The sequence below is a fragment of the Syngnathoides biaculeatus genome, chromosome 12 (genome assembly GCF_019802595.1).
Source record: "Syngnathoides biaculeatus isolate LvHL_M chromosome 12, ASM1980259v1, whole genome shotgun sequence".
Lineage (NCBI taxonomy): Eukaryota > Metazoa > Chordata > Actinopteri > Syngnathiformes > Syngnathidae > Syngnathoides > Syngnathoides biaculeatus.
Window position 1 is genome coordinate 15720082 of NC_084651.1, and position 13120 is coordinate 15733201.

At 41.4% G+C, this 13120-nt stretch overlaps 1 protein-coding gene and 1 long non-coding RNA gene across 4 annotated transcripts in view; one reads left to right on the top strand and one right to left on the bottom strand.

Annotated features, from left to right (window-relative positions):
- ttc7a (tetratricopeptide repeat domain 7A) overlaps positions 1-13120 on the top strand; it is a 43721-nt gene that overhangs the window by 18635 nt on the left and 11966 nt on the right. For all 3 annotated transcript variants that reach the window (XM_061837657.1, XM_061837656.1, XM_061837658.1), the window contains 4 exons: positions 3346-3462; positions 5253-5365; positions 7833-7967; positions 9418-9620. In XM_061837657.1, the coding sequence (XP_061693641.1) occupies positions 3346-3462; positions 5253-5365; positions 7833-7967; positions 9418-9620 (568 nt within the window). The remainder of the gene's footprint in view (positions 1-3345; positions 3463-5252; positions 5366-7832; positions 7968-9417; positions 9621-13120) is intronic.
- On the bottom strand, positions 7826-8697 carry LOC133510013 (uncharacterized). The gene is made up of 3 exons (XR_009797492.1): positions 8319-8697; positions 8056-8243; positions 7826-7964 (listed from the first exon to the last, which is right to left on the bottom strand). It is a non-coding gene; the product is annotated as an uncharacterized LOC133510013 (long non-coding RNA).

Consider the following 13120-nt stretch of genomic DNA (forward strand, 5'->3'; position numbering starts at 1 on the left):
AAAAATTGAGTCAAAAAATAAGTTCAGCAGGATTTTAAAAAAATCATTATTATTATTTTCAGACTGCTTGCGTCAGTGAAAATTCCTTACAAATCTACACCCGTTACAAATACATATTTGTGATATATGGACTATGTTAATGTAGCATGAACAGAGCGAGTTAGTTCTAATTCAATCCCAAAATAATTTAAAAAAATCTGTTAATCTTGAAATACACCCTAATCATATGATTGAGTAGTGGTTAGTAAGTCTGCTTTCAAGTGACGAGGTTCTAATCCTAAAATCAACTCAGATAGGTGCCGACTCAGCCCTAAGGAGGATATAAGATTTATATAAACAAGCCTTCCTCCTTATTTCAGTCATTTTGTCGAAATGCACCAGATTGTGCACAAAGAGGCCATTCATGAGTCAATGGTAAGTCAGACAACCCCACGCAGTTGTGACAAAGAAATTGGCACATGAGGTCAGACGACAATCATGATGTGTATTTTAATCAGTTGCGAGTTGTCAGTGTGCTTGCCCTCCTGTGGAGTCGTATTCTCTATAACAATCCCTTTGAATATTATTTGCGTTGTGAGTGAGTGAGTGTTGCACATCTGCACAGCAATTGTCTGTATACTGTGCTGGTGAGGCAAATTTTGTCGTGGGTGTGTGGGGTCGTGGTGTACTTGTGTCTCGGATCTCAGTCTTGCACATCGTTGGTGATGTGTCTCACTGTATTTTGGTGTGTGTGCATGCATGTGTATGATCCCTGTTAGCTTTTGCCTCTCTGCATCACAGTGAACTGTCATCTTGCTGTTGCAAACCAAATTTTTTCTTCCTCCATTTCTCATGCGCCCTTGTCTTTCTTTGAAACACTTATTTTTCCCCAGTTTCATTGTAAATCACACCAGCATATGCATGTACTTTTCTCTGTTAAATGGCCATTTGCATCAGAGTGAGAGACCTGGGGTGACAGCGGGTATGTGAGGGCTGTGTGAGTCTTGCTCCTAGCGTCACAGTAATCCACAGAGAATGATGAATCCCGGCGTTTGATTTTGCATTTATCAAACACTCTTCATCTTGTGGCTGTATGTGGCTTTAATAAAGTATTCTCTGTGTTTTGTTCATGCGTGTAGAGCCAATCATGATGGAGTGAAATCAAACTGATCTGTGGGAGTGCAGAATGAGTAATGCTGTAGATGGACCACTTTTTTTTTCAAGGGAACACAGCTATCTTGCTATTTTTAAATGCAGTTGATGCTGGCACTCTTGGCTCAAAGATGGCCACCACTAAGCATGTACACAGAGCGACTGCTCACTGCCATCCACTCACCAACACTACACGACACTTTATGCACACAAGGTGCGTTCCCAGGAGGCTGGAATCGTCTTACAGTATATTAAAATCTTGCTCTTTACTGGGGGACTAAATGAAAATGCTGGCTTTGAAAGAGAGCTGAATAACAATACTCATCCAAGGACTATTTTGAACAGTTTACACATGAAAATGGCCATTTGTGAGCAAACTGAATTACACATGAATTTTCTGAAAGCAATATTACGTTCAGGATCATTCTAAATATAGGAATACCTTACATGTCTGCCCATTGGATGACTGACAGTATGAAGTATAATCAGCCATAGTTTTGTTACATCTTTCCTTAATTTTGCAGTCAAAATCCTTCTATAGGTTCAAACAAAATGTGCCATCTTCTTATTTGATATAAAAACCTGGAAACATAAGCTAAAATCTCTCATCTCATTGTCATCTTATTGGTCTCAAACCCAAATGTTTCCAGTCAAACGAAATTGGCCTCACGCTTTCTATACTTTGTCAAGGAATTGGATGCATGCAATAAGCATGTGCAGCATGGTTGTGTGACTCGTTAGAGCATTGGCTTCACAGTTCTGAGGACCGGGGTTCAAATCCTGGCCCCACCTGCATGGAGTTTCCATGTTTTTCCCGTGCCTGCGTGGGTTCTCCGGGCGCTCTGCTTTCCTCCCATGTCCCTTGAACATGCATTTATTGGAGACTCTAAATTGGTCTTTGGCATGATTGTGAGTGCGAATGGTTGTTTGACTCTATGCGCCCTGTGATTGGCTGGCAACCAGTTCAGGGTGTACCTCCAACCCGAAGATAGGCTCCAGCACGCCTGTGACCCTTGTGAGAATAAGCGGCTCAGAAAATGTATTGTTGTCAATAAGCATGTATAGATATGCATGTGTGTGTGTGTGTACGTGTGCGTGTGTGTGTGCAAATGTGCACGTGTGTCTCCGCTTATCACTTAAGGACATCACATCCCTATTTTGAATGCCATTTCTAAAGCGCTAACTTATATTAAACTCAGTTAAAGTGGTTTAACTTGACAATCAACACCTTTCATTAGTCCACAGAGAGAAGCAGCTCACATGATACACAGCAACACGCCATGTCACACTCGGATGGGTTTACACCATCAACATGCCTCTAAACGTTTTGCCACAGCGGTAATAGGGAGCCTAGAGACACACACAGCAGGTGTACCCTTCACAGTCAGCCCCATTCTGCCACACACTTGAGCCTTCAACTCTTCCGTTTCTCCCTCTTAGTCAACACACACACACACACACACACAGACACAAACCTTCCCCCAGTAGTCTACTGACCCGTGATCCGGTAATAAGCCACATTTCACATTGAGTTTTCTCACCTGACAAAAGCTCTTCTCACTCTGCTATTGAGCCTCACCATCGCTCATCCCCCGCATCCACTTGGTTTCCTCCATCTGCTGTCCACGTTCCTCGTCCCCATCTGATAGAACATACAAACGTTGGAGGAACAACAAACAACAAGGATGCAGTGGGGAGCAAGATCATCTTGTTGATTCTAGTGCTCACTGTCTCTCCTACCACTTCTTAGTGATGAGAACTAACAAACACCTGCACATTCTATCGCAAACACGCACACACACACACACACACACACACACACACACACACGCACACAGGTATAATGTAGTCTAAGGCATGCATGCCTCCGAGGACGGCGTTGTCTCTGCACTATAAACCAGGCAACTGACCTAAGAAAATGTAACTGGTTTCATGTATTCAATTTTGTATACTTTACGAGGTCGTATCAGCTATGTTACAGTGATTCCACAGTTCAGGCCAAGATAATCAATACGGTGAAATGAGAATTAAAAATCAATGTTATCACAAAATAAATCTAGGGTGTGGATTGTAAATACTGAAGGTGTTAATTTTTTTGTCCATACCTGCAGTATGTGCCCAGTGATTGACCGCGGACCGGAGAAATACTCCCTACCATCGATCTGGAGTACAGTATATCTAATACACGTGATTTATGTGTTTTTTTTTCTCTAGTTTGCTGTTCACGAAGGCTAAGCTCGAAGAAGTCTTGTATGGCCCAGCTGTGGCCTTACAAACCTGTCAGGAAATGCTGCAAATTTGGCAAAGTCGCTATGATGTCAGCCGTGCAACGTGAGTGTCATACGGTATCTACGTAGACAGTGTGCACAGTATGTATTGTACTTTATAATGTGCTGATATGTTTCTAATATGTTAAGCAGTGCTTTGGAAAATAGTAAACAGTTGATTCGTCATAAGAGACTTCAAGCTGTTTAATGCTATTCCCTGTTAAGGTTTACTGTCCAAATAAACATAAAAGAAAGATAATTACACATTGTGTATTTCAAACAAATACATAGCTCAGACGACCAGAAAATTTGGTCTTTCATGATTGCACGATGTCAGAATACTACCATAAAATCTTGCGTATCTTGGTCGGACAGAGGCAACACTAAACAACATGTATTACAATACCACTGTATCCTGTCTTTTACGATCACTAGACTTTATCTTGTCAAATAAAATTCTGTTAGGGAGCCGTGACCAGAAAACGTAACACCTTTCATTGCAACCGGATACAACCGTTACCATGGCCACAACAAGTCATTGTCAAACAATGGATCTCCAGGGCAATGTGTGGAAAAAAAAACAAAGTCAAAGAAGAGGGGAAAAAAACACATGCATGTCACCAGGTGCTCAAGAAATTACGTTTTGGGTTAGCCATTAAAGGATTTTTTGGGGTATCTTCACATACTTTTCATATGACGTGGCTCGCAAGCAGGCAGCAAAATATTCACGTTAGTGTGTGTATTTTCAAATCCAGATTAAAAAAAGCCTTCATTTTTTTCTCATGTGTTTTACAGTACTTCCACTTTTAAGTGATATTTCTTCCACTAAAAGCTGTTTTAAATGTACTTTTTTCAGACGTTTTTATTTATATATTTGTATGCTTTTAATCATGTAAAGCACATTGAGTAACTTTGCATATGAAATGCGCTAGACAAATATATTTGCTTCGCTTTGCTTTGCTAGTGATAACACTAGCATGGTAGCAAAATGGTAGACTCGAACTTCTTTTTTGAAAATAACCAAAAGTAGGCATAGCTAGCTAGTAAACTGCATGCTGTTGTGGTAGATATGTGCCATTATAACTGTGTGATGTGAATACGCAATGATTATAACTGAGTAATGTGCAGTTGCGCCTTTAAATAAATGGCAGGTTTACTTCCTTTATCTTTTGTTATAACAATGGAAAAGATAACATTTGGAAATTTCAGTGGAAATTAAAAATCATTGTTGTCTTGAATGGAAGTGGATGTGCTGTTGCTTTGCTTTCAAACATGTGGTATGGTTGCCCGTTGTCCATTCAGGATGGCATATACGTACCAGTATATACTCATCACCTGCAATACTGTCCACATCATTAATTGTTCTAATGTCTTCAATTGTCGTTTGATATCGCACGGAACGAGGCTTCACCTGCACTTCGTCCTCCAAATGTCCGACGGATGCTGCATATCTGCATTCACCTTTTTCTTTAAGTAATTATAATACATAATTAACTATTGACGTTCAGATTCAGAACATGAAAATCATGATCTATCTAGAAATAAATAACTAATCCCTCACCTAATCTGTACCTACTGAAAATAAGTTTCTTTCGGCTTGCCCCGTTACGGGTCGCCACAGCGTGACATCTCAGATGAACGCTCAGATTTGTTTGGCACATTTTTTATGCTGGATGCCCTTCCTGACACAACCCTTCTCGGGGAGTGGACACCCCAAGTGGGATACGAACTCATGGCCCCTGGTTTACCAAACCAATGCTCTAACCCCTGCCGGTGGGATATCGTACTTTGTGGCCATATCAAGCATGACTCATCAAAATGTACTTTACAAATGTGTGTATGTGTATGTTCCAGTGAGCCAGATGACAGTAGCAGTACACCAGTGGTTGAGAGGCCGGATGCCAGCCCCGGAGTCAGCAAAGCATCCATCCACCTCACTCTGCCTGACTTCCAAGAAACCTCCACTGGTCTGCCTTTTTGACTTCTTAAATATTATTTTACCCTGCTGCCTGTCGAGACTCAAACTGTTAAGTACACTCAAATAGACATGGGCACCAGGCGGCCCATGGCCCACATGCGGCCCGTACCCTCGCTCAGGGTGGCCTAAGTGTAGGCGGATGAAGTTAAAATTATGATTCAAATCACCCACAGCGGGAGCTCTAAAAGCTGGGGAAGCAACAAAACAGAGGCAACAGTGCTACAAATACGCACACGTACCAATACCAGGAAAATGTGTAATTGTTACTGACTCCAAAACAGTGTTACAGTAAGGCAGATTCATACAGTATGCACAATAGGAAGTGCAAGTTATTGAAGTAGCAGGCTTTGTGTGAAACTACCAAGGACTCTAATATTGTGCACACGTGCAATAGTATTGTTTTGAAAAATTAAAGTATTACTTCTCAGTGTGGAACATATAAGTCAGTTCATTCAATTAAGTTAATGAATAGCAACATCATGCACTTTTAAAGGATGCACATGTACTTTATGGAAGATGGCATAATACCTTTGGAGTAATAATTAATTTAGTTTATACTTATTTATATGTATACTTTAATTGTGATCACTTTTCAGAAACTCCACATTGTATAATATGCAGTGATAAAAATAAGAACAGCCTGCGATTCTGCAAGTTCTCCCACTTTTAAATCATTGAGGGGGTTGAAATTGTGTCACATGAGTGCTGGAGCCAATCCCAGCCGTCAACAGGCAAGAGGCGGGGTGCACCCTGAACTGGTTTCTAGCCAATCGCAGGACCTCATGGAGACAGACAACAGTCGCAATCACAATCACACCTCGGGGCAATTTAGAGTCTCCAATTAATGCATGTCTTTGGGATGTATGAGGAAAACCCATGCAGGCACTGGGAGAACATGCAAACTCCACACAGGCGGGGCTGGGATTTGAACCACAGTCTTTGGAACTGTGAGGCCAACAATCTAACCATCTGAACCGCCCGTGCCGTAATTTAGAATTAGAATAATAAGTGGAGTGTAGGTCAACATTTTAGAGGTGGACTAACAGATGTTTGAGAGACAGAATTTTTGCTGATTGCCAGGTGTTGAAATGCTTATTTGCAGCAGTAACATACAAATAAATTATTAAAAAATCATGGATTGTGATTTCCAGATTTTTTTTTTTTTTTAGATTATGTCTCTCACAATCTATGATCACCTAAAATTAAAATTTCAGAGACCTCCATGATTTCAAAATGGGGGATATTGTAAAATAGCAGGGTGTTCAATTTTTTTTTTTCTTCACTGTATCTAGCAGCGTTGATATCAGGTCTTCCCAAAAGTTAGTCAGTAACTATGTGTCCAACGCAAATGAAATGTAATACCTTTAATGTTGAAAAAGGAGAAATTAATCAAAATCCCAACAGCATTCTTCAACAGATAAAAATTTTACAACTGTTTTCAGAAACCTTTCTGAAGGTTCATGAAATATCTGATCTTGTGACATGACACACATTTTCATTTTTGCCTTTCATTTTGACGCTTAAGATTATAAATCAAGCTATTTTGTCTTGTCGAGGTTCCCATGTCACTTTTTCTACATACAACTGTTGGGAAAAAGAGATAAACCTTTTATCTGTCTCATAATCTAAAGGTTGCCACATTTTATGAAATATGAGTTCAAGATGACAGAGGTGTCCTTATTAAACTTGGAGCACAACAAGATGTAACATTTTAAACAATAGTTAATGACTTCTACAAGGGATTGATAGGAAAATACACAGAGGGGTCTGCAATTTTGCAACAAGAATGTTGTGAGAATCATATCTTAATATGAAATACTACCAGCGTTGTACTGTCTCTCACAGCTCAATCATATAGAATAATTGTTTCAATTTTAATCTTAGCAAAACAACTGTCAGATGGCATGCTGTTTGGGCTTCAAATAAAGAAACACTTCTCAGAGTCTCGCAGCTGCACCTGTAAACTCGACGCACTGACGGAGAAATCAAGGCATGCATTTGGAATATTTGTGAAGAGTTTGTGAAATATCAAAACAGATACTCTGTCTCTTGTTGAAAACACTCCTGAATGAAAGTCCACGTGTTGCAGTACTCTCAAACGCAAGTGGGTGATGCCTTCCATGCATGTTTGAATATTAGGCATATAGTTAATTGCTAATATCGGGGTTCTGTTGTCGATCTATCCAGGCTTGGTCTTCTCGGAAAGAGGATCTCCAACCTTTAGGTGTCTGTCAGTTCAAACATAAAGGAATAAAATTAAACTTTTATTAGGGATCACATTATGCTTAGTTAATTTTACACACAATTAAAATGATAGATCATTTCAGTGGGAATTGTCTATTTCACTAGACTATAAAATGATATAATTTTTACAACACTACAAACTTGTTTCAAGTTCAAAGTTGTTTCATTTTTATGTATTTTATTCAAGTTTCTTCTTTGCCTTATACTTGCAGGTTCAATGAGTCCATCATCGCTTGCAGCATCCCGTCTTGAGGCGGTGCTGTCAGACGTGTCAGATATTAGCTCCGTGCATCGCCAAGGGCCCATGTACATCTGGACCACCCTAGAACGCATTTGGCTCCAAGCTGGTACGACAGCAGCACATGTGATTTGAAGAAAAAAAAATACTGTTTTGATTGAAGAGTCACTGATGGTGTAGTGGTACACATGCATTACTTTGGTGTTGGCAGCGTGGCATTGATTCCACTCAGTGATGGTGTCAATATCTGCACTGTGACTGGCTGGCAACCAGTCCAGGGTGTCGTCCGCCTTTCGCCTGAAGCTAGCTGGGATAGGCTCCAGCTTTCCCGTTACCCTTTTGAGGATGAGCGGTTTGGCTAATGGATGGATGGATGTTTTGATTGCTTGTTAATAAGGACACAAGAAGAAGGCAGAGTTTACATGGTTTAAAAGCAGAGACGTAATTTTGGTGTACGTACCTTCTACACGTGACACAAATTATAGTTAAAGCCGTGGAGCAGATCCAAAGGGGCATTGTAAGAACCAGCCCTCCAGTGTCTTTACAGTACACTAGTGGGTTGAAGTGGAAGGGGCAGATGTGGAGTATGTTAGGATCTTTTCCCCTGTGGCTTCCAATGGTATTTTTCGATGACCGACGTTCTTCCCCTGCGCTGAGAAATAAGCCAAAATTGCACAAAAGGCTCTCAATGCGTGTCCTTGAACCAGGCAATGTTTCCTGTACCGTTCCCAGCATTCCTGCACTCATCAGTCACTTCCTGTCATAATCTCACTTCCTGACTTGCCACTCAGGAAAAAAGCCCACTCAAAGGGGGACACTGCGTTGTCGCATACACGTACCCCCCCCAAAAAAAAAAGAAAAAAAAAACCACACACACATTATTACAGACCATCACTATATAAATTTCTCAAAACTAAGCTACAGTACCATGTAGTGCTAATAAGGGTAAGTAATTTGTCAGTGCATTTATAAATAGGTAGAAATGACACAGAAAACCTCCTCCCAACTACAGATGAATTCCCACAGTATTCAAGAGCAAGAGGTGTGTTTGATATTAGCACAACACACTTCACCTCAGTTCCCCCTGAACCACATACTGTACATATGAGTGAGTGTGATTGTTTAGAAATGAAGAGTTTATTCCTCAAGGCTTCCTTGCCTGTTGGTGTGTATTGATGCGGTGTCATATTGGATCCCTCAATAATCTATACAGTATTTGAAGTCTGACTGCACAATATATATTAAAGTTGGGCATGATTTATTGAGCTAAAGCTAGTGTCTGGGAGTTATCCTCCTCCCAGAGGCGGGCAGCTTTAGAATGTGGTGGCCTTATTTAGGCAACATCTCCATAACTTCCCAGACGCTACATTGCTCCTTTAGTATGCAAGCTTGTGTGTGTTTGTGTGTGTGCGAGTACTTGAGTGGGTTATGTAATGTTATGTGTATTTAACTGCCACACAGTTGATATATTTTAACGTGCATCAAGGTTGTAACTTCCACTTTACCACAACTGTGCATGATATGTCTTCCTCTGTCTGTATTCCTGTCTGCGTCTGCAGGAGAACTGTTCATGGAGGATGGTCGACTGAAAGAGGCGCAATTTTGCATAGCCGAGGCCAGCTCACTCTTCCCCAACTCGCACTCAGCGTTGCTGCAGAGGGGCCACCTGGCCGAACTCCGGGGTCAAATGGAGGAGGCGAAAAGTCTTTACGATGAAGCCCTGGCTATCAACCCAACTGGGGAGCGCGTACTGGTGCAAATGGTGAGCAAGGCCAAGAACGATGCATGATGCGAAATTAAATGAGTTAATGTGACATCGGGTTTTCTGTAGAAATTCACAATAACACACAACATGGTTGGATAGGAGGTTTCAAAGAGAGAAATATTAATCGTTCCCTTTTGTGAGCTGCTTATCCTCACACGGGTCACAGAAGTGTTGGAGCCCATCCCAGCTAACTTCAGGAAAGAGACGGAGTACACCCTGAACTGAATGCCAGCCAACTGCAGGGCACATAGAAACAAACAACCACTCGCATTCACATTTAGAGCTACGGACAATTAAGTGTCTTCAATTAATTCCATCTTTTGGGATTTGGGAGGAAACATGCAAATTCCACACTGGCGAGGCCAGGATTTGAACCTCGGTCATCAGAACTCAGGGCCACTTGTGCTTACCAGTCAGTGAGAAACAAATCATCAAGCAGCTCCTTCTCCCCTCAGACCCTCCCCTCTGCGTACTCTCCATTCTAAGCGGTGGAGTCCAAATTGCATCATATGTGCAGGACTGCTCAGAAAGCTCAGATCACCATTACATTTGTTTTTAGCAAGGCTATAATGACCATACACACTCCCCTCCATGAGTGTTGGAACTGTGGGATGATTGCCTTTATTTTAGCTGTACAATAGAATGAAAACCTTTGGATTTGGGTCATCATAAGGTGAATTTGATAACATCTCGCATTTCATTTCCAGGTATATCTGTTGGGCTACAGTGCAACACTAAGTATTATTTGAAGAAAAAGGAAGTTCTGAAGTTAGCAAAAGTATCAGGAAAGAGATGTAAATTTGACATTTAGTTGCATAACATTTGCTTTAAATAACTGCATCAAACCTTTGACCCATTGGTATTTGTTGAGTTAGGTCTGACAGCTGTTTTTAGCACATTTTTGGGTGCAAAATCCAAAACAGACCTTGGTTTTACTCCATCGTGTGAAGTTTTTTAACTATCGGATATCTGTTTTCTTACAAAATATGTGAAGAATGTACAGTCAGTGCAGAAGCAAAGCAAAGCTAATTTATTTGTACAGGGCATTTCATACACGAGGTAACTCAATGCACTTTACACGACTAAAAGGATTCAAAAATCGGAACATTTGAAAATAAAAAGCACAAAACAGCTTTTAGTGAAAGAAATTTCACTGAAAAATGTAAGTACTCTACAATCTAAAAGTCTGGATTTGAAAACACTCACACTTGGGGGTGACACACGTGGCCATAATGCTCAATGACGGCCCAAACGGTGTAAAACCACATTACACCAATGGCTCAATGATGACATATAATGTCATATTAATTGGCAAAAAATGTCTACACCAGCAGACTTTTTTCCACCTTTGCAATCACAGGCTTGGCTTTTTTTTTCAGGGGGGGGGGGAGTAGCACTCACTATTACAGCGATTAGTCTTCGGAATGTTGCAGTGGAGAGTTTTTTCCTCATTTGCATTTATTTGATCTGTAGCATTCGTCTGGTGGGCACTGGTGATCCAGGAGGGCAGCCACGCATCTTTTTTATACTGATGAACCTCTGAACTGGTGGTCAGTCATCAGCACAGTATCCAGATTAAATTACTTTTATTGGATTTATCTCGTAACGAATAATAAAAACAACATACGCTCTCCCTCAAAGTGTACAATGTTAGCTGGATTAGTACGCGGGTCTTACGGGTGATAACAGATCCACTTCCAAAGGTATTTTCATATTTAAAGTGTGTAATATTTTCTAATGGATTTCCATGAGATTCAGGGGTCTCAACAAAACTCCATTGGTGTATGGTTTAATGGTTGTCAATGGCCAGCCTCAGACTTCATGGCATTTTCCTGGTGAGAGCGCAAGAAATATTTTGGTCTCCCAAGTCTGGAGTTGCCGCAACTAATCAGCTTCGGCATTCTCTGTGACATCTCCACTAGTGAGATTGGCCCTTTCTTCTTTTGTAGAGTGTAGACTGTGATACTGATAGAGATGGGAAGGATGTGCAGCAAGTAAAGGTGATTAAGGAGAGCGATGAAAATATGTTGACTGGTGTCAGTACTGTGCTAGGTAGATGTAAAGAGTAAGTTATTGAATTAAGAGAATGGGAGATAAGGAAGAGTAGAAGAGGCAAGTGTGAATGACCAGGAAGTGGCAATGATTTGTAAGGGGGAAGTTAGAAAGGCACTGAACGGGATGAAAAATACAAAGACAGTTGGTCCTGATGACATACCAGTGGAGATGTGGAAGCAATTTCGAGAGGTTGCTGTGGAGTTTTTGACCAACTTATTCAATAGAATACTAGCGAGAGAGAAGATGCTAGAAGAATGGAGGAAAAGTGTGCTAGTCCCCATTTCCAAGAACAAAGGCGATGTTCAGAACTGTGGAAACTACAGAGGAATAAAGATGATGAGCCACACAATGAAGTTATGGGAAAGAGTAGTGGAGGCTAGACTCAGGACAGAAGTAAGTATCTGCGAACAACAGTATGGTTTCATGCCTAGAAAGAGTACTACAGATGCATTATTTGCTTTGAGGATGCTCATGGAAAAGTACAGAGAAGGTCAGAAGGAGCTACATTGTGCCTTTGTAGACCAAGAGAAAGCCTATGACAGAGTACCAAGAGAGGAACGGTGGTACTGCATGCGCAAGTCTGGCGTGGCGGAGAAATATTGTATGTTAGAATAGTACAGGACATGTATGAAGGCAGCAGAACAGCGGTGAGATGTGCCATAGGTGTGTCAGAAGAATTTAAGGTGGAGGTGGGACTGCATCAGGAATCCGCGCTGAGCCCCTTCCTGTTTGCGGTTGTAATGGATAGGCTGACAGATGAGGTTAGACTGGAATCCCCTTGCACTATAATGTTCTCAGATGATATTGTGATCTGCAGTGAAAGCAGGGAGCAGGAGGAGGAACAGATAGAAAGATGGAGGTACGCACTGGAAAGGAGAGGAATGAAGATTAGCCGAAGTAAGACAGAATATAAATGCATGAATGTGAGGGGCGGAGGAGGAGGAGTGAAGCTCCAGGGAGAAGAGATAGCGAGGGTGGATGACTTGAAATACTTGGGGTCAACAATAGAGAGCAATGGAGAGTCTGGTAAAGAAGTGAAGAAACGGGTCCAAGCGGGATGGAAGTTGGCGGAAGGTGTCTGGTGTTCTATGTGACAGATGAGTCTCTGGTAGAATGAATGGCAAAGTTTATAAAACAGTGTTGAGGCCGGCCATCATGTACGGATTAGAGACGGTGGCACTGAAGAAACAACAGGAAGCAGAACTGGAGGTAGCAGAAATGAAGATGTTGAGGTTCTCGCTTGGAGTGAACAGGTTGGATAGGATTAGAAATGGGCTCATTAGAGGGACAGCCAAAGTTGTATGTTTTGGAGAGAAGCTTAGAGAGAGCAGACTCCAATGGTTTGGGCATGTTAAGAGATGAGAGAGTGAGTACATTGGTAGAAGGGTGCTGGGGATAGAGCTGCCAGGCAAAAGAGGGAGAGGAAGACCAAAGAAAATGTT